The sequence below is a fragment of the Balearica regulorum genome, chromosome 19 (assembly GCF_011004875.1).
Source record: "Balearica regulorum gibbericeps isolate bBalReg1 chromosome 19, bBalReg1.pri, whole genome shotgun sequence".
NCBI lineage: Eukaryota > Metazoa > Chordata > Aves > Gruiformes > Gruidae > Balearica > Balearica regulorum.
In genome coordinates this window covers 12,731,311-12,753,152 of record NC_046202.1, presented here as the reverse complement: position 1 = coordinate 12,753,152, position 21,842 = coordinate 12,731,311, and the positions used below count along the sequence as shown (strand labels likewise).

The 21,842-nt window shown below is 41.7% G+C and overlaps 1 protein-coding gene across 6 annotated transcripts in view; it reads left to right on the top strand.

The window, feature by feature from the left end:
* BAZ1B (bromodomain adjacent to zinc finger domain 1B) overlaps window positions 1-21,842 on the top strand; it is a 50,272-nt gene that overhangs the window by 8,388 nt on the left and 20,042 nt on the right. For all 6 annotated transcript variants that reach the window (XM_075771732.1, XM_075771727.1, XM_075771728.1 and 3 more), the window contains 8 exons: window positions 605-749; window positions 1,625-1,823; window positions 5,739-5,860; window positions 6,553-6,750; window positions 9,016-10,711; window positions 14,697-14,835; window positions 15,312-15,442; window positions 17,024-17,135. In XM_075771732.1, coding sequence (XP_075627847.1) covers window positions 605-749; window positions 1,625-1,823; window positions 5,739-5,860; window positions 6,553-6,750; window positions 9,016-10,711; window positions 14,697-14,835; window positions 15,312-15,442; window positions 17,024-17,135 — 2,742 coding nt within the window. The remainder of the gene's footprint in view (window positions 1-604; window positions 750-1,624; window positions 1,824-5,738; window positions 5,861-6,552; window positions 6,751-9,015; window positions 10,712-14,696; window positions 14,836-15,311; window positions 15,443-17,023; window positions 17,136-21,842) is intronic.

The following is a 21,842-nucleotide window of genomic DNA, read 5'->3' as shown; positions in this document are numbered from 1 at the left end:
AGTACTCCTATCGGCTAACTGACCTGATCTTTTAGAAAGGAAATCAATCAAGTAAATTTCTAACAGTCGTTTCTCTTCTTTGAATGAAAAAGTTTGAAGATAATGACATGATGAAACATGCAAAATATTTTTCTCTGGAAAGATAGTTTGATTGTGTAAGCCTGCCTCTATCTTTACTGTGTTAGCAGTCTGGGAAGAGAGAGATGCTAAATGTTCATCAGCATCGTTGCTTCCAACAGCTTCATTGTTGGAAGCAAAAATTTTAAAGTAACAAACCCGAGAATAATGAGATGTTCTTGGTATATATTTAGCATCTAATAGAGAAGCCGTAACAGCCAGCAAGAAGGGGTTCACCATCAGTGCTGCTCTTCCAGAATGCTTTATGGTGTTCCTTCTGGGAAGGACAAGTACAATTTGTATTGTCATGCCAATTAGCACTGGGGGGAAGGCAGCAAAAGAACCCTTGGATGTTTGCATGCTAATGTGGCATCTGCCTCAAATATTGTCCTGGCTGTTAATGTTCCCGGAATTGCGAAATGGGAGGCTACTTTGCATTTTGACTTTTATTCCCTGAATAATGAAAACTTCTTATGTCCTTGCTCAGCTTGAAGGAGGAGTTCCCCATCTGGTATGAGAAACTGGTACTGGAAATAGTCCACCACAACACTGTATCTTTGGAGAAGTTGGTGGATGCAGCTTGGCTGGAGATCATGACCAAATTTGCAGTGGGAGAAGAGTGTGACTTTGAGGTAAGGATCTGTTTTCCATTTTATCCCATGCTTTTGTGCAGAGCTGATTTTGGATATCTAAAGGCAGGAGATGGGAAGAATGTTACCTCCTTTCATTATCAGAGAGATGGTGAGGATTTAATTTCTGTAGAATCCCTGTGACAGCACCTGCTTTGGAAAGCAAAATGGTTCCATAAGCAGAAGCATGTGGATGACCCATACTGATAGCAAGAGAAAAATGACTGATCTATGTGTGTGTGTGGAAATAGAGGTATATTTGTTATACTGCTTACATATGTGATTGTCTACGTATATATTTAAATATATATAAAATACATATTTTGATTAAAAGAAGTTAAAAACTATAATCTGCCATAATCTTTTCACCTAACATGTTCCCGAGAGTAGTAGTCTTAAACTAATGTAGCTTGAAGTCAGCTGTTTACAAATCTCTAGTGATGCTATAATGATTACAAAATGCCCTCCAAAACTGGGAATGATGGGGAAGACTCAAGGGAAAGTTATAAAGTGTTGTCTGTTAGCACTTCCTTTAGGACATATTCTTTCCCCTGAGACTGCTGAGAGAGCCCGCTTGCACCTTGCACACACACTTTCCTTAGGCTGAGAAAGCAGCATTGGTAAATACGGGGAGAATTTGTGGGTTGGCAGTTTTCTCTTTATTAGCAATCTGTACAGAACTTCCAGGTAGGAGTAGTAGAAAGAAATCCTGTAGTTGTTTCATGAAAGGGATCATGAGCTTCTCCCGAGGAGGCTGTCAGTTACGTGTTTTGCCAAATGACAGTCTGTAGGTCATCTGAGCTACTTCCTCGTAGTGTTCAAGTTCATCAATTCATGTGTCTTGCTCAGGTTCGGTTTTCATCAATATTTCCATGCAGGTTGGTAAGGAGAAAATGTTGCCTGTGAAAGTTGTGAAAATACATCCCCTGGAGAAAGTTGATGAAGAGGCCTCAGAAAAGAAATCTGACGGAGCCTGTGATTCTCCATCCAGTGACAAGGAGAACTCCAGCCAGGCAGCCCAGGACAACCAGAAGGAAGCTATCCTGAAGGAGGATGACAACAGGAGGGAAAGTATGAGTAAGTAGTAAGACAGCATGCATACAGTAGGTAGCACCTGGAAATGAGTGTTTGAATTTATGTATGTATTGGGCCTGGGCTGCAAATGTTGTACGTGATGTTTACACAGTGTTACGTAATGAAAATCCTGAAATTTAGTGGTGCGGCTTTGGTGCCATCAGTGCTTTTGGCTTTCCACTGTTCTTGCCTGCTTTAAAGCAGAAAATGCACTGTCATTCTAAGGAGTAATACCAAAAGCTATGCATGAAACGTATAAGCTTTGAAAGTATAGCAAGTGTATTAAAAAAAAAAAGAGGGAGGAGCAGCAAAGGTTCATGCAGAATCATAAAGTTCTGCTGTGATGTTCGTCCTCAGAACAAACACCTCTAGTTCTAAAGCCTGTTCTGCAGTCAGAGACAAGCTGTAATTCTCTTTCATGTACCCAGTTCACGTAAAAAATAAGGTGGGTTTTATTTTGGTTTATCCCCTTTCCAGTTTTCAAATGCTGAGACAAAATTCATGCAGAAAAAAGCATATTAATTTTTTTCGGAAGGCCTCAAAATAAAGCATGCTTTGAAGCATTGTTCCCCTCTTTCATATCTGTTCTTCCTTGCTGCAGAACTAAACAGTGGATGTCCAAGGCTTTGCTTGATTCTGAGAAGGTATTGTTGAAAGGGGGGAGCAGGAGGAGGAAAAAAAAAAAGCTTCACGTCCTGTGTAACTTCTTAAAAATGGAATTAGAAGATTCTTTAAAAGATATTTCCAAAAGTGTTTTAAAACAAACAAAAAAACCAACCCCACAGCATAGTTCTAATCTGGATAGCTTAATTTTAAAGGCACATAAATGTAGTAAACTATTTACATTTGTAAATAGCTACCCCAACATCTGGGGAAGGTGTCTATAACCTCCTCTAATGTGGAGAAGAGGAAACTCAGAAAACAGCCCCACAAACTAATAGCAAAGTCAGGAGCGGAAAACAAGTTCCACCAAGCTCCAGACCCAGTTGTCAACTGTTTCTGATTGGTACTGGAAGAAGTTATGAGCTGTTTTGATTTCATTGCAGTGCTCTGTATAACCAGGAAGGAAAAAAAAAAAGCATTGCAGAAGCGACCTGGCCTTACACTCATCCTTTGAAGCAGCAGTAGTGCTGGGAGAGGAAATAATGCATGCGCGCTTTTTTTTTTTTTGAATGGTAGTTCTCTCAAATGACCTCATAAAAGGCATGGGAAGTACCTTTTACTTTAAAAATGCTCATTGACCAAATTGAGCAGCATCTTTGGGCTTGGGTGTAAAGTCTACTATAGTACTTTGCTCATTGGTGTGCAGTACTCCAACCAGCTATGTTCAGCTGTGCACTTATTGGGCTGCCAGCGCAGCGCTCTGAGGGTGCAGGAATCCTGCAGGAATGGGGGGTTCCTGCACCTTTTCCAGTGTCTGGCTCAGCTGGTGATCTGGCCTGCCCTGTCTGTAAAAGATGAACGTCAACATTTTCAAATCAAAGATGCTAGCAGAGTTGTAACAGAATCGGTAAAAGCAGTAGACGCTCATTCTTTTAACTCTTCTCCTTGTACGTATGCATTTATTAAAATAATACTTTATTGCTAATGCTTTTATATTCTGGATTATAATAGAACATAGGTTCATAGTAAACTAATTACTGAACCTATATTCCAGAGTCTATTAAAATAATTACATAGCATTTGTTACATTTATCCAGCATATGACAGAAGTAGTAAAGACTTGCTTTCATTTAGTGGATTCAGGCTGGGAATTGCACCTGCGGGAGGCTGTGTGCAGTATCTGGAGGTATCCAGCCACACTTACCTTGACTCTTTCTTTCTAATAATTTGCATACTTGACACTAGCGATACAGGTTGAGGTCACTACGCAAGAGCAAGCATTTAGAAGCAGTAACAGGCTCTGCACAGCAGTATGTGATGCAACAGCTGTATCTTTCAGTGCACACACGAGGGGGCAGAGTTAACCTTAGCATGTTTACTAATACTTATGTCAAACTTGCTGATTTTGTTGGAGGAAACAATGTGCGGAGAAAGAGAGCTTCAGTCTCTCTGTTTAGGAATCTACTGTGTTTCCGAAGCTAAAAACAAGACTTTATACTAGCTTTATTGCATCATAGGTGCAGTCTGAAGGGGCTTTGTATTTTTAGTTGCTTAGGGAGTGAAGTCTGGAAAATCTGCAGAAGTGAGAGGAAAGGGTAGTTTTTGCTGAATATGGATGATGGACTACTAAAGGCAGGTTCTGCAGCTTGAGCTGTAATTAGAACTAATACGGATTTGGAAAATCCAAAATGAGTGGTGAATAGAGAGAGACAACAGCGTATGGATGCTTTATGAGGTGCGAGTAGTGTAGTGAATGGTAAGTTTTATTACAGTACAATGCAACAACAAATGAAATATGCTTTTTGTAAAATAACTTTAGGTAGGAATGCATAGTGATTTCTGCTTCCCCACCCCTGAGTGTCTAGGTGCCATTTGATGGAATTCAGTGTAGTCATTCCAGTTTCTAGAATCTAGAAAGTAAATCACAAAAGCAGACGTTGCTTACAGGGCTGTTGCAGAGTCTTTCAAAGTCAGAGCCAGGACTAAGCAGCACATTGTTATTTCTTAAATATAAATTTGCTGTGTGTGGTACTCACATCCAGCAAAGATAACATTCAGCCACTTAAAAGACATTGAGGCAGATCTCTGAAAGAAGATCTTTTACAGAGCTTGAAGTGTCTTGTATGCAACTTCCGTTGTGGTGTTCAGCAGAAAATCATAGTTCAGTATTTGTGAGCTTATCAAGATTTTTTTTTTAATACAAATGTAGAACCAAAGCAGGCAAAAGTTGTGTCTCAGCCTGCCTTGTGATGAGAGGATTAGTCTCCTCTCGCATCATACTATCACTGTTATGGAATTCAGGGGGTTTTATTTTAAAGAAAAACTTCTATAATGAGTGATGCTTGGAGCAGAGGATTCTACATTGCATTATCTGAAATGTAGCACTAATGTGGGAACTAGTTACACGTTTCGTATATGGTGCAGTGAGCCCGTAGCATCTGCGATCTGTTCCCTAACTAATGTGGGGGGGGGGGGGGGCACAGAACTTGGGTTTTATACCATGTAAATTATGATGCTGCTGAAGCTTAAATGCTATAGGGCTTACAATGTGACAATTTCATTGTATATATATATAATGCGTATACTTAGTAGATAATTATTCTCATCTATCGTGCTTGCTTTAGTGTTTTCTTTGAGTCATAGCCACAAACATAAAAACATTTGGGGATTGCTTTCTTCGGTAAGCTTAGATTTTGTCTTAAATGATTAACATTTGCAACCCAAATATTGAAATAATAGAGTCAACACCAGCTGGCAAGATGATGTGATGCCTTTGTACTCTTTTGGTTACGTCTCTCTGGAGAATAAAAAGACTGGTTGTATAAGTATGCTTAAAATCTCCAGCTAAACAAGCCCATACACATAGGGCTCATAACTGTAAAATGCTTGATGGCCACCAAAGTTAAAGGATTTTAAAGGTTACTTTAATCTAGAGTCAGTAATTCCTGCAGCAGAATTATTTCCAATACAGCATGGCAGACAGCTAGGGCTCTCGGCAGGAGCTCCCTAAGCTGGTTACTGGTTAGGTTATGAAACCTGTCTCCCCTTCATAAATCTTATAGACATTGTCTCCCTTTGCATAGGTAGTTGCAGCTTCCACTGTCTGTGGAGAGCTGCGTTTAAATACTGCAAGTGGTCCTTTATTCTCCTTGAAGATAGGTGTTACCTCCTACTTCAGAGCTGTTTAGGGACTCTATTCCTGGCCTGCATCTTCAGAATATTTCTAAATTTCTATTTGGGAGGTTTTTTTCCTGTTGTTCTAGTTTAACCAAACTCTAATACTAAGACACTTAATGTCTGTCTTTGCTTTATCAGATGATCGAGCACGTAGGTCTCCTCGGAAGCTTCCTACTTCTTTGAAGAAGGAAGAAAGGAAGTGGGTTCCACCTAAATTCCTGCCACATAAATATGATGTCAAGCTGAAAAATGAAGATAAGGTCAGTAGTCTGCTTGAATCCTTTCTGTTATAACATGAATATGCAAGTTTAAGTAATCATTATCAGTATATCTGTACAGCACAATGTAGTGCTTTCTGCTGGAGTCGCGGTATTGGAAGCAGGGTGACTAGCTGTTTGCGAGCTGACTAGCCTGGCTGTTTCTGTATATGTTTGGGTTTTGTGCCTGGAGATGCCCGATAATTCCCTGGTACCACACGGATTCACAGTGGTACAGTAGCTTTAGAGTGGTTGCTGTTAACTGGCTAATTCTGGTCGGGCAGTTAGTGCTGACCTCAATTTGATGAGTACCACTTGCAGAGTTACTCTTCTGGTCTAAGGAAAACAATCAAAACAAAATAAACATTGATATGTAAAAGCTTTTAAGTTAGTAGCAAGCACAAGCTGGAGGAAGATCAGAGATAAAGCAGTGGGCGTTGGCAAGAAATCTGCAACATAAACTAACGTTTTTTTACTTTTTTGGCTAACTGAATCTCCGACCAGCCTCTATTGTGCATCTCAGTTCTGCAAGTTCTGTTTGGTTTATTTTGAGTCTTTACAAGAGAGCTTTGAAAGAGCAAAGAGTTTGTGGACATGAAGCAGTACAACAGTCCTTGCTCCTTTTAGCCATATGATAATGTATTTATAATGTGGCTAGAAGTTAAATGTTAACAGTCTGTCTGTTTATCTCCAAGATCATCAGCAATGTACCAGCAGATAGCTTAGTCCGTACAGAACGTCCTCCCAACAAGGAGATCCTGAGGTACTTCATCCGTCATAACGCACTACGAGCTGGCACGTGTGAGAATGCTCCGTGGGTAGTGGAGGATGAGTTAGTGAAGAAATACTCTCTCCCCAGTAAATTTAGTGACTTCTTGCTTGACCCACATAAGGTAAGAATTCCTAAAAGTATCTCCTTTGCTTTCTCACCCATTCCCCACCCTTAAACTGTCTTGGTGGAGACTTCAGTGTGCCACTTGGGTTTTGGTGCTCCTAAGCATGCGACAACTTAGATGCAGAGCAGGAAGGCCCACTCTTTTGAAGACTGACCCTTTGTGAGGTAACACAGCTTGAATGTCTGGAACGGTGGTCTGCTTTGAAAATTTGAGATGTAACTGCCGTGTCTTGATATTTTTTTCCAATAGTTTGCATTACTTGTAGACAGTAAAGATGTGATTTCCTAGAAGAGCTTTAGTCCTCCTGGTAATGTCAGTTTTTGGGCCCTTTTCATGGTTACAGTGCAAGAGCTGGATATGTTTGACTTGGTGATGGTTCTTGTGTGGTGCTGGATTGAGTGATGGCAGATACCACAAATCTTGCGCTGAATACTCTTTAAGTAGCAGGGATGACTTTTTTTGTAATGTAATGTAAAAAGCCCGTTGTAATGACCAGCCAAATACACTGTTAACCAAGTAAATGCCGTGTTATGAAACCTGCTGTTTTAAAATCCCTCTTTGGGTGTAGACAGCACTATTTTTTTCATTTAGTAAACTCATTTTTTCACAGACTCAGTCTTTGTCAAGCATTATTCTAAAACTAGAATAGAAATAATTGCTATATCCCTTTTTCTTCATCAAGGGGAGAATACCCTTTACTAGCAAGCTTCCATGGACTCTTCTGGACACTTTTAAACTTGCTTAAAGGGAAAAATAAATTCTTCATATTTGCTGTAGTATTTGGGGTCACTGCCTTCATAGAAATTAAAGTATTTGCTGGTGGTGTACAAATTCTTTTATTCAGCGCACTGATGGATGGAAGTGTACCCTTAGTACAAGAAAAAATAAGTAACTGTAACATCTTGGGTTTGACTTACAGAAGTCCTTAGCTTTATGTTTAGGGCTGGCGCTTTCTGTAGCGTGTTTCCCACTTGGCATGGAGATTGAATTTATGTTGAGTTTTTAAATATGGAGAAGTGGCTGGAGAATTTATTAATCCAGAACCAGTGTTCTGATAAAATAACTTTGTATAAGGGACAGTTGAATATACAGTGTAGGTTGTAGATCTAATATTTGTGTATTTGTAATTACCATGATTCATATCACTGCTGGATGCTTGGCTTAGGTAATTCTCTTCAGCAAAGATTTCAACACAGAATGTTTGTAGAATGAAGTTATGCAGACACTGGATTTGGTGCTTGTGCGATCTTCAGTAACAATTTCTCTAATGGACTAATGAGGGCTCTTAAAGTGTTCAAGAATGAACATCCATGAACCAGAAAATCTGAATGTTCCTATGGTAGTCTTAACTTCATCACACTTGTGTGTGTCTGTTCTTAAATAAATGGTTCTTAGATGCTTGCACCTCTTGCTATGCTTACCACTGTGGAATTTTTTATTGCTAAGGAATCACAAATTTTCAGTCCCTGTTTTCTGGTAATTTTATTATTAACTGAAGGGTTATATCCTTGTACTTTATTTTTCACTTCTTGAAATAAATTAGTATTCTGGATGCATCCTGAAACTGAATTTGAGATGCTGAGATAGTCCTGAAATCAATCTCTCTCCAGCTCTGGGTTAAAGTGTTCTGTGCTAAAAGTATGCTATCAGATAGGTTATTTCAGCAGCTTAAAAGCAGTCAGATATTCAGTCACATTTCTTCAGAATTGAATCCTGTCTCACCTTCATTCCAGATGCTTTCAGGCAGTTCAGAAACCAGTCTCTGAACTCCTGTCACCCATCACTTCTGTGCTCCTTCAGTTTTCCTCTGAGAAACTGAAACCAAGGGAATAAAGTGAGAAGGTGGCTCCAGGACTGAACCCTACATGACTCACTAAGAAATTTCTGAGCAGAGGAACAGTTTTTGAAATTCATGTCAGCATTTTCCAGGCAAACCCCTACCCCACAACCTTTTAAGTAGAAACAAAGTGGGTTTATGTAGTGTAGTGGGAAACATTTAAATTTTTTTGTAGTGTTTCATTTTATAAAGTTAAATGTGAATTCTCTGGAATGAGCTAATGACCTCATAACCAACGTAGTGACTACAGTGCAGAATATTGCAAGCTATCGCATAAGCATGTTACCCTTAATGTATTGAGTACTTCTTGTTCATTGGAAAAATACATTATTTTCTGACAATTATTTTTGCCTATTTTTTTTAATCTAGATAACCTTTATTTACCTTTAAATATTAATATAAAATCATTGTTTCTTTAATTTTAGTATATGACTCTCAACCCCTCAACCAAGAGGAAAAGCTCTCGATCACCTGACAGAAAACCATCTAAGAAATCCAAAGCTGATGGATCATCCTTGGGCCAGCCGCTGAGCCCGACTCTGTGGTGCCATGTGCATTTGGAGAAATCTATTATTGGCTCTCCACTGAAGGTGAAAAACTCTAAGAACTCAAAATGTCCTAAAGAGGAGCTGGAAGAGGTGATGAAAATTGTGTCACCTGCTAAACTTGGTTCTAACTTTCACATTCCAAAGAGGAGCCGACTGGGGAAGGGCAGCAACAAATCCTTGGACAAAAAGCAGAGAGGCAAAAGGGTTCTGAACGGGCAGAAGTCATCAGGGAAATCCAAGTCTCCTAGGAAAGGCTTGAAGACCCCTAAGATGAAAATGAAACAAATGACACTACTGGACATGGCTAAAGGTACCACTAAGGTGTCCAGGGCTCCCAGGAATTCTGGAGGCACCCCTAGGTCTACCAGCAAACCCCAGAAACATCTGCCTCCTGCAGCGCTCCATCTCATTGCCTATTACAAAGAAAACAAAGACCGGGAAGACAAAAAGAGTGCTCTTTCCTGCATCATCTCCAAAACAGCTAGGTTACTCTCAAATGAGGATCGTGCCCGTCTCCCCGAGGATTTGCGAGGGTTGGTACAGAAACGCTACGAGCTTCTGGAGCACAGGAAGAAATGGGCCACCATGACAGAGGAGCAGCGAAAGGAGTACATGAAGAAGAAAAGGGAGAAGCTGAAAGAGAAACTGAAGGAGAGAGCAAAGGAGAGGAAGGAGAAGGAGATGAAGGAAAAACTGGAAAAACAGAAAAGATACGAGGACCAAGATCTTAAAGGGAAGACCTTACCTACTTTTAAGCTGGTTGATACTCCAGAAGGACTTCCCAATACGCTCTTCGGGGACGTTGCCATGGTGGTGGAGTTCCTAAGCTGTTACTCAGGGTTATTGATGCCAGATGCTCAGTATCCCATTACGGCAGTTTCCCTGATGGAAGCACTTTGCGCAGAAAAGGGAGGCTTCCTTTATTTGAACCGAGTGCTGGTCATTCTCTTGCAGACCCTGCTACAGGATGAAATTGCTGAAGATTATGCTGAGCTGGGAATGAAGCTTTCTGAAATACCACTTACTTTGCATTCTGCTTCTGAGTTGGTTCGTCTGTGCCTGCGCAAGTCAGATGTGCAAGAGGAAAGTGAGGTCTCGGATAACGTAGATGAAAGCAAGGATTCGGCAGCTTTTGAGGATAATGAAGTGCAGGATGAGTTTTTGGAGAAACTGGAGACATCGGAGTTCTTTGAGTTGACTCCTGAAGAGAAATTGCGGATACTTGGAGCTCTTTGCCACCGGATTCTAATGACATACTCTGTGCAGGACCATGTGGAGGCCAAGCAGCAGACGTCAGCTGAGCTGTGGAAGGAGCGCCTAGCTATCTTGAAGGAAGAAAATGACAAGAAGAGAGCAGAAAAACAGAGGCGAAAAGAAATGGTGGCCAAGAACAAGGAGAATGGGAAAGATGACAATATGATGGGAAGAAATGAAAAGAAAAAAGCTGAGATGATGAAAATAGAGCACCGGGTAGAAATAGAAGCTGATGATATGATCAGTGCTGTAAAGAGCAGGCGCCTTCTTGCCATTCAAGCCAAGAAAGAGAGGGAGCAACAAGAAATACAAATGAGAGGTAAGAAAAATACTAGGTGAGTAGAGCCCTATTTGCAAAAGCATTACCTGGTTTTAAGGGATTTACTCACTGGAGAAGTATAATCCAGCTGCTGTGGTTCCTACAGCAGCTCAAATTCTGGAATGTTAAGAAAAAGCAGTAACTGCTTCCAGATTTTTATCTGTGGGCATCTTTTGTTCAGTACTTTTTTAATTCTGTCTGGCCCAGGAAGGTTGGAGAAAAGCAAATCTGTTTTGGGGACAAAAACAAACAAAAAAATTGTCTGCATCCAAACATCTTGTGGCTCTTATGCACAGAGGAGATACTTCCTCCTAAAAGCTAGTTCCTACAGCTGCTGCTGGCCTTGCTGCCATGCACGTTGTTAGGTGGATGCTAGCAGCTCTCCTCCCAGATAAAGACTTGGGCAATAAATTTCAGTTTAAAGTTTCTCGCTTTGAATAATTTGTTATGGAGTTGTACAGATATAAACTGTCCACTCAAGCCTCAATAAATCACCAGTTGCAATACCAAACTTCGTATGCCTCTGTGTAAGTAGTGCTTTTTACTAAGGAGTATGGAATATGAAAAGCAAAATACTTTAGAATTATGCTTCAGGGAGTTTTTTGGTTGTAGATGTGGGTACTAGGCCGATGGAAGCGGACAGCTTAGCTCATCTAGGTTGTAATTTCCCTTCTGAAACAGTTGAGGAACAAGGATCCCACATGGACCCTGGCTTATGTGCCTTAGCTGGAATCTGGGAGTATCTGCTCTAGGAGACCAAGAATAGGTAAATAATGTGGATACCGTGAGGCTCCCAAGGAAGTGGGCTGGCTACAACCATGCCTCCCACTGAAAGGTCTATTTACTTTCAGGTCTTCTGTTAGCAACTGTCTCAGAAGTATCAATGAGCTGCTGAAGATCTGGAGTGCTGTCCTACTTCTCCAGAAAAACAAAATACCAAATATCTAACGTGCTCTAGCTGAATGGCCGCTTGGCCCCAATTCTTGTAGTGTTCCAGTTGTTTGACAGCAAGTTCAAGTTCATGATAAGATTTTACTGAAAAATTAAATACAGTTTGAACACTACTCCTCAGGATACTTCTGCTGTTCTCATTTCATAGTTTGTACTAGGTATATGTGAAGAAAAGCAATATTACATTGATGGAGATAAGAATCATTTGGCTTGTGTGTGAGGAAGTTTCATTCATTCTTTTGGACTCCACAAGGAAAACTAGGTGTCTCTGTCAAGGGGAGGATTAAGCTTTTCATTAAGGTTTGAATCCATATTGCTTCCTTTCCACATAACAAACCCCAACATTTCAGGCATCCAGTGCTGCTTCTACCTTTTAAGCAGTTGCTTCCAGGCATAAAGGTACCCTCAAAGTACCGGAGATCTTGGTTAATGTTGATGGTGCCGTAGTTAGGGCTGCAGCGTTAGCAGCTTGGAGCTGATCTGTTCAGGACTTCAGACTTGGGGCCAGCGTGGTTTCAGTATGTGAAAAATAGTTCTGGATAACCACAATGAGAACTGCATCAGTGTGTGCCTACCATCGCACGGGCTTTCTGTGTGCTTTTTCAGCGTACTGGCTTTTACACCACTTCACTTGCATTTACTTTTAATAGTGTTAGTATCTCTGGGGGAAGTAAAAGAGCAGTTGCTGACCCAACATAGATGTATGAACTACTGCACGATAGATGTTGTGTCAGCATCTACTCTTTTATATACATAGGTATCTCACAGTCAGGGGTTTCTTTTTCACTGCTCTGGTAACATCTGTAACTGGGAGTGCTAACCTCTTTCAAGTGAAACCTATCAAGATTGCGGCCAGTGCTACCAAGCTAGTCTCAGCTCAAAAAAGAACCCAGTGTAAGAAAGCATAAATATGTTTTTCTGTTCTTTCTTGACTTCAAAAGAAGTCAATACAGAACTTCCTGTTGAGATAACATGATTAATATCTGTATTTTCTTGATAATAAAAGTCAAGTCACTTCCATTTTCATGTTACTGCAGCACTTACTAATTGTTCTTCACCTTATCACCCCATGAAGCAATAGCTACCATACAGTCTGTTGGAGGAGAATGGAGAGCTGGAAGCTCATACAGCTAGCAAAGCCTGCTAGAGAGGAAAGTATCAACTGAGACTAGCTTGTGATCACAATTAAAAATGAGATGTTGGGAGGAACCCTTTACTATGATGTCTTTGTTCTCATTTTGTTTGAACAGTTTTGGCATACGAGTAAGTTCTTTCCTGGCTTCCCCTTTAATTCTGGCACTTGATGGTACCTGCTGCAACTGTTCTTTACAGTTGGAGAGAAAAACCACCTGTCTCGTGAGCACCCACGATACCCCATGTTATGAGATTGAAGGCTTTGCTGGCAGTGTGGCTTGTTTTGGTTGGAGTCTTGGCGCTTGAGGGGAGGGTACTGAGGAGGAGGGAAGTGTACCTTGTGCTAGCATCAGGTGATGGCAGCAGGTCTTGAGAGGGTGTCAAGGAGGGAAATCCTGGAGGGAATCGTATCACCTCTGTCTCCTTCTAGTGGAAGGTGAGAAGGTACTTTCTGTGCCTGATGTGGTTTGTGAGACTCACATTTGCAACATGAGGCATTTGGTACTGTGAGTGGCTGTTGCTGCTTGTTCTGATTTCAGTACTTTGACGTACGGAGAGGCCATAAGGTTGGGGAGGAGTTGGTACTTAGACACGTGTTGTGCAGCTGCTTGTGTCTGGCGGGTATGGATTAACAGGACAATTTTGCCATGCTGCAGTCACTGTAAATTGGTATATTGTTGGTATATTATTAAACAAAAGCTGGTATATTGAGTTGGTGTAACAAATGCAGCAGCTGGAATGAGACCATATGGAAGGGGGGAGGTGGAGTGGGGCAGGTAAAAGCAAGCATGTAGAGGTTGTATGCTGGCTGCTGTCCCGGCGAGGTAGGTAACTTCTTGCTAGGACTTTTCCCAGGACTACTACCTGCTCCTTCTCTTGCAGGTATTTTCTGTATCAAGATAGGTTTGATAACAGTTGACTAGTAAATACCTGGTAAGTCTCTGAAGTCCTGCCAATGTAATCAATCCTGACTGATTAGGAGACATGCTAAAAATTGATTACATTCAGAGATGGGTAAAAGTGTAGAGACACTCTTGTGCCATCATGAAAAATGTAAATCCTGTTGACCTTAATGTTTTGTCTCTTGGCAGAAGCTGCCTTGCTTCTCGGTCCTTACCTAGAGATGTGAAATTATATGTTTTGTTCTGAAAGACTCTTGCCAAGAAGCCTGTGATGCTAGGATTTAGGCCACTTCATATCTTTCTTTCCCCTCTTTTTTTGTCAACAGCTATGGATATTGAGAGCTACTAAAATTCCAGTATTTCTGTCATGAGTGGGAAACCTGAGGTTTCTGTTTTAATGCTCTTCCCCATCATAGCATATATGGGAAAGCATGAGGTGTTAGAAGATGTGACTTGGTCATTGTTGTGAGACAAGTGGTCTCTCTTGTGCCAGATCTGTTTTTTGGGGAGAGCATTCACCGTAGCTGCAGTTGTGGAAACGCAGGTGTCCATTAGCCAGGCTGACCTCTGGTCTCACAGTTGGACTGCTCCAAGCACTTGGGTGTTGGAGCAGAAGTCCTTGTCAGATATTGTACTGTAGTTAAAGATCTCTGACCCTGTTATATGGGATTGCACAGCAGTGGATGCCACTTTGTTGATCTAGAATGAGAAATAATAATAAGGACTAATTTATTCAGATAATTTTTATCCAGACTTTCCCCTTTGCTCAGCCCAGTTCATCCTTATGCCTTGAATCTTAATAATTCTTGAGGTTTTTCTAGAATGTTGGGTGGAAAGTAAGATGAAGGTGGATTCTTCTGTGCTAGAAGAATATTACCCAAAGTCACCAATAATTTTTTTTCTTTTTTTTACTCCCATGGTGTAGTAAAATAAAAGAGATTATTGATGTCTGAATACAATAAAAGAAAGCTAATACTTCTCTGTGCTAATTCCAACAGTGAGGATGGAGAAAGAAGCAGAGGAAGAAAGAATCCGGAAGCATAAAGCTGCAGCTGAGAAAACTTTCCAGGATGGGATTGCCAAAGCAAAGCTGGTGATGCGCAGGACCCCAGTTGGCACCGATCGTAATCATAACAGGTAAGAAAGGAAATCATCCTGAGCTGCCAGCTCTCCCCTCTGAGACAAGCTTTATCAGCTAGTGCAGCCCCCAAGAAGTGATTGATAATGGAGTGTGTTGAGAGGACTCCCTGTGTATTGAACTGCGGAGGAGAGCAGAAGTGAGTTTTTTGTGTATAGAATGTAATGGCCTTCGCTGGTTGACATGGCCAGCTCTTTGAGGCCTTCCTGTGGAGATTAGGATCCACTAGCCAGTGGGGCTTCAAGTGCTTGCATCAATGCTTGAGAACCTAATTACCATCGGCTTTTTTTTGTTTGTTGCAGAAGAATGTTTTTAGAATGGATTCTAATAAAAGCTTTTCATGTTTCTCAACTGTGCTAATATAAAGATATATATGCATTTGGTTTTTATTGAATCAAGCACACAGAAAAAGGCAGATGTGTGTAACTAGCCAGGAGAGGAGAAAGGTACCTGTTAACATGTACGTTTCCTACAGGTATTGGCTGTTTTCGGATGAGGTTCCTGGCTTGTTCATCGAGAAAGGCTGGGTTCATGACAGTATAGACTACAGATTCATCCTTCCCCATCAGAAAAAAGATGATTTTAAAAAGGACTACAGCCCAGGAGGTATGATCAGCCTGCTTCTCTGTTGGTATTTCCTTTGTTGCTGTCTGACTGTTAGAATGGATTTGTGAATGTGAGAGAGAACTGTCTAGTATGTTTTGATGGCAATTCTCTGATTTAAGCCTTCTTTAAACTCCAGAAGCCTGCTTACAGGAGAGTAATGCTTATGATGTTCTCCCTCCTGCTGCTGCAGGTCTTCAGACTGTCTGCAGTGTACCACGTAAGGACTGTGGGATACAATCACCTCTCTCTTAAAAGTAGTGAGGTTGATGTCAATGGTGGCCTAATCCCTCTGGTTTATCTGGCACACTGCAACTCAGCAGGTTCAGACTTCTTGGACAAGTAGTCACTTGTGTGCTGCAGGGAGTGAGGGTCTCCATCACAGTGCTAACAGTCCCTCAGTGGCAAGACTTCCAGAGTAACCTGTGAAATAGTATCGAGCAGGACAGTCTTTTAGATACCTATAGCTTTGATTGAGGCTGTTTTGGCAAACAGCCCTCTTGCACATCATCTCAGCTTGCTGTTCGCCTTGCACCTCACCTGCACATTCAGTACAACGACTAGCTGAAGTTCTAGTGCTTCCTCTGTGATTTTGCCTGGCTGACTTGGAGCCTGGGTGGTGGAGCCTTGCAGGCAGAGCTTGGGTATGCACAAAAATCAGTCTTTGGGGAGGGAAACTTCTCACTTCTGTGTGGAAATAGTTCTTGGTACAGAAGAGCATGCTGTAATCTGACTGCAGTTGCCATTTCAGTCTTGATCATTTCTTGCTTTTGAAGCATTGTAGGCTGACGTTGAGTCCACCTACAGCGATACTGCATGCGAGAGGCTGTGCTGAGTGAAATCGGAAAGCCCTCACCTGGTGGTGGTTTGTCTTAGACCATGGGCAGAGTAGACCTCTGTAGAAGAGTGGAACAGGGCAAACCTACAGTGAGATACTTCATCCAGCTGTAACTTTCCAGCCATCTGTGTCTTGGTGACTTGTTGAGCTGGAGATGGTATCGCTCAGTGGCCCTCAAGGGGTACATATTCTTAGGTGAACTTAGGTGACCAGCCGTGTTCCTGTACGCCAGCTTGCTTCCAGCTATGTTAACTTCTCAAGCTCTGCCTGTGTGTTTACCCAGCTAGTGTGCAAGATTTTGGCACGTTCCCTTTGAAAATTCACAAGCAAAGGCTTAAATAAGCAAAGGTTTAAATTCATGTCAGACTGTTGTCCAAGATGCTCAGAAATACAAATACATCCTATTTATAATAATTCAGTTCTAAAAGTATTTTATCACTATATAGCTAAAAAGTGAAACTAGTTTTCTGTATTTGAAATAGTAGGAATGCTTTTCTTTATGTATGTGCTTTATGATGCAGTAATTTCTTTAAAAATCTGTTATCTTTTTTGTATTTCTATAAATGCGTATACTGTGAGCTTTAGCAGACTATTGCTGGATTAGTTTTCCCTGACAAATGTATTGCTGGCCTAGATGCTGAATATAAACACCTAACTGGAGATAGGTTGGGTTTTGCAAAATGAAAATACTCACTGAGGAGGAAGACGACTGAGAATACACTTGAGCTTGTGCTTTTCTTTTACAGACAAGCGGAAGAGCACAGCCACTGATGGCAGAGTGAGCAAGCTGCACCGGTCTGTGCATGCTGCAGACCTGCCCGCAGAGACCACTGCACCGAAGCAGGGACAGAACTTATGGTAAAACATACTTTTATAGCTGCGAAGTACTCGGAGCGTAGAGGAAACTAGACAGATTTCTTTTGATAGACCCTGCTGTGTACCTGCTAGTCTTTTGGTACCTAACAGTTGGATTAGTGTAGCAGCGCTCCAGGCCTCTGTTACTGATACTATTACTAGCAGTGAATGGCTAATAGGGCCGCCAGTTCAAGAGCCAGTGGAACCGTTATAATCAACTTAATCAATCAGACTTAAAGCCAGTATAAGTCGAGGTGGTAAAACGCTATTTTGAGTATTGCTTTTTAAATATTTTATATTCAGAAGAGTCGTTAATTTAAAAGAATTGCTGTGCCCTTTTTTCTGTATTGGTAAGTGTTGCTTGGGGGAGAAGGGGAGGGAAGCAGTGACCTAGCTGACTGTGTCTAGGTTTTCTTTCATGGTTCATCTCAGCAGACCTGAATTGTGGTATATGGGATCCTTGAGCACATGCAATTAAAGTTTTCGTTGAGATCTTTGGAGACAGACCTATATCCTGCGTGTTCTTGTGCTATGTGAGATGTGCAGAGCCATCCCCCAGCTCCTTGTCAGTGTCTTCTTCCTAGGCTTCACAGCAGGCTCTGGTGGTGTCCATTTGTTCTCCTGTAGCACCATATCATGGAATTGATTTTTGTTGCTACTGATAATTACAGCTTAGCAAAATTAGTCTTCCATGTGGACAGCCTGTTACCCTTTTAACACTTCCAGTGCCAAGAGTACCCACCGACAGGTCTTCTAAGCGAATCAAATCTAAACACTCTACCTTTCAGCATGTTTGATTGTGACTTGCTCCAGTCATTGGCCCTACCAATGTCTTTTATCTTTAAAGAAAATCTATGTTGACTGTTGCCCTGTGTGGTAAGGAGTGATCAGCAGTGTCCCCATGCCAGAAAACACTGGCTACAGCTTTACCTACCAACCTGCCTGTGAAGGACTTTGTGGTTTTTAGCTAACTCCGAGAAGTAACTGTCACAAAGTACTGGCTCCTGCAGCTTCTCTGTTAGCAGTGGCTTTTCCCCAGAGTTTCCACTGCTGACCCACAAAGTGCAGTTACTTGGTCTTTAATAAATCTTACCAGTTGTGAGTTTAGCTCCAAAGCATAGTTCCACTGCTGTAAGTCAGAGTCTTTACTAAAGATGTAAGTCTTTACTAAAGATGTTCCTGCTCCCCCCCCAGGAACTGTCAGAGAAACTCAAATTTGTGGCTGTTTTGATTCATCTAAACCATCAGCATTGAGTGTTGACTCTTTGTCTTGCTCTACCCCTTCTCTTTCACTGCTAGCAGGTCACAGGAGATAGCAGAGTCCTCTGCATGCCTTCACACTGTCCAGTGTTGCCATGACACATCTCTAGGCCTTTCTCAGTCTGGTCCTTTGCACGTCTTGTCACATGGCCAAAATTCACGCAGTTGAGCTTTCCTAGGGAATGGGTACTAAGCCGGAGGTCGCAGAGGGCAGTGCGATCCACAGGGGAGTCCTCTCCTCTTTCTAACTGCCTCTTCTAATACTTGATCTTCATTTGGCCGAGATGGCAAGATGTGTTCCAGTAGAAGGACAAATTATATGAGGAAAACAGTAGCTTAAATTAATAGTGCATATCGCTATAAATTGAAGACAACATAGAGCTGAATCAGATGAGTTAAGTAACACAGAATCCCCACAACTTGTAACTCCAGGCTGAACTTGAAAAAGCACAGTATTTGATATACAACATTGAGTTGCTCAATCAGGTTGGCAACTCTCAACGACATGCTGATAGGGATCAAAGTGGTTACAAAGGTAGGGGTGCTTATAGAGGAGCTAGGCTTACAGCCCAGGAGAAGCAGCAGCTCTTTAAACCAGGTCCTGTACATTCTCAGGACTGAATTGTATTCTGGTACGAAGAGCTGCTTTGTATGAAGTGACCATAATATGTAGTTTGTTTGTTTTAAAAAAAAAAAAAAGAGAGCAACATAAAGAATTAAGCAGCTTGTATTTTGTTTTGTTTTTTTAAAAAAAAAAAAAGTTTAAAGTGGCAGCCAAAAGCCTAAAATACTTTCAAAGAGATTGTCTTAAAGCTTCCGTACTAGATGGTCAGAGCAATTGCTGCCTCTTACCCTTGAAAAAAAGGTTTGAGAAAACTTGGAAACATTCTCAGTACGGTTCACATCAGGGTAAGGAAGCTATTAAAAGTAACAAGGCCTACTTAAAAACTCTGGTCGAGTCTAAATGAAGGAAATAAAAAGGATGATTAAACCCAAGTACAGACTAAGGGTGAAACAATTTTTTTTTTTTTCCTTGGGGAACAGTCTTGCTTCACAAGATCTGTTGTTCCAGAGCCTGCCTTAAGATAGGAGAGAAGCTCTTCTCATGAGTGCATAATTGGCTAAGAAATATGAATGTTCAGCAGAGAGATGGAGAGTAATGCTGAGGGAGAATGGGAAGGTCTCCTAAAGAAAGAGGAATTTCTTTTGATACAGGAGAAAAAAAAGGGATCAAGGAATTAAACTAACAAATGGCAGTTTTGATGTAGAGAGGAAAGTACTACTTCAGATCATACAGCTGAGGTACGCAACTCACTGCCACCAGCTGCTGTGGATCTTCAGATTTGTACCCGTTCAAAGCAACAGTTGGACAAATGGCTGAAAGAGGAGCTCACTGAGGCGTATTAAGCACAAAGGTTCTTGTCCTGGCACATAAGTGCTCGAACCAGCAGATGCTAAAATCCATAGGAGCAGGTCGAAGAAATGTCACTGCACGCCTGCTCTGCCCTTTTGCCGCTCAGAAATAAGATACTGAGCTGGGTGGGATATCTTTTTTTGGCCTGTCTCTTATGCCACAGTGTCTTTGATTTCTGTCCTTTTTGCTACCTGCTAGGAAAGACTGCTAACATTCACAGCACTGGCTGATTTTTTTCTGAGAGCGTCATGCCTGTGTGTGTTGTTCTGCCAAGCAGGTTGGCGGTGTCAGGATGTGGAGGTAAAGCAATGCAAATGGAAGATCTGAGCCAGACGTAGGCCTTCATGCCCTTAGAGTGAGCAGGGGGCACAATGGCAGCTCTTCAAAGAAAACGTAACTACTTCTAACTTAGCATTCTTCTGTGCTCTCTGCATGAATTTCTCCTAACTGACAGAGCAACCTAAAGACATTTCCGCAGATAAGCAGTAAGCTTCCTCAGCTGAAAGGCTTTTCTTTAAAGCTCTAGAACTGCAAAGAGACTGTTTGCTAAGTACCAATCTGACAGCTGTCACCATTTACAGGTAAGCTTCCACAAAAAGCCAAGTGACAACCTGAGAGCTGTTCTTTCAGGGGATAGCCAGTAACTAGAACTGCCCTGTGAGGAAATCCGTATTCCTATTGCTGTATTTTCCTCTCTGGCCATTGCCATTGATCTCACCAGTCTCAAGGACTCCCATGAGCATAGATGGTTATGGAAGAGTCTCCTCCTTGGCTGCTTTTTGCACATTGTCCTTGCATACCCTGAGAAGCCCTGAGACCAACTGAAGTCCTTGGATATCTGCACCCCATGTTGTTTGGATACAAGGACTTGTTCAGCTATAACTCATACTGTTAGCATGTGCTGCATAGGAAGTTTCATTTCTTTGTGTTCTGCTTTAATTCCTGCTGTCTCTCTTTTCCTAGTAGTACATCTAAGATACTATTGAGAGTAGCCTCCAGTGCACAAAGAGCATCCTTAGCTTTACCCTTTTATACTCTAGATTAATGCGACCTTGAAATGAACACCAAATTAACTCTGTGAGGGGTTGTATTTCACAGTCCTGCTCCTCATCCCCATAAGGATGGGAGCTGGTGGAACATTGATAAAGGGAGAAATAGATTCCATACTTCTGCCAATAGCTGCAGAAGCAGTATCTCATGGAAGTGGTGTCTGCTTTCAGTACTTTGTCCCCAAAAAGAAGAGGGCCCAGTGTTCTCTCCTAAAAGTGCAGGGGCTGAATCGTTGTTCTCATTCAGAATCATAAACGCTTGGTTACTTTTGTCTTCTCCAGACCAGTCCCATTTCTAACATGGTGCACCACTTTCACTGATGTTGATGCTTACTAAAAAAGCCTCCCCATTTAAAGCTTCTGGACACACAGTCCCTGAAAAAGTCTTTTGTCTGTACTGTAGTGCTTCGTGAGCCGTGTACATACTGGTCTTTCCTGCAAGAACCAAAGGTTAATCACAACCATTGGAGTACATCAGTATGCAGGAGACTTCTTGCTCATCCTGGTCAGAAAGCAGTTGAATTTTGGAAACAGTGGCATCTCTGCAGAGTAACTCCCGTTGTTCTTCATCTATTAGGAATACACCATGGTATGGCGGGTCCCCTCAGCAGACAATTTGAGTTAACCATGAGTGGGTGCTGACAGACTCCATTCTCACGCCTATATTCTACAGATGGAGTTCCCCTGTTTCCACCAACCCTCCAGAGCAGGTACTGATCCTGGGCTCTCTAGATGTTGTCCTCTTGATTTCTTCATTCCCTAGTCTGCAGTCCAGGCTTTATACCTTTCTCTGTTCCTTGCAGCCTGTAGCCTGGGAACAGGTAGGAATATTCAGCCTGAGTGAATACTGAGAGCTTGTTTTGACTTGATGCTTGTGCCATTTGTCCCTTCTGTTTTGATTGCTGGCCAGTGTGCTGGCTTGCGCTGCAGAAACGTAAGAAATGAATCTAAGCTGTTATTTAGGGATGCGGGAAGCCCTTACCCCAG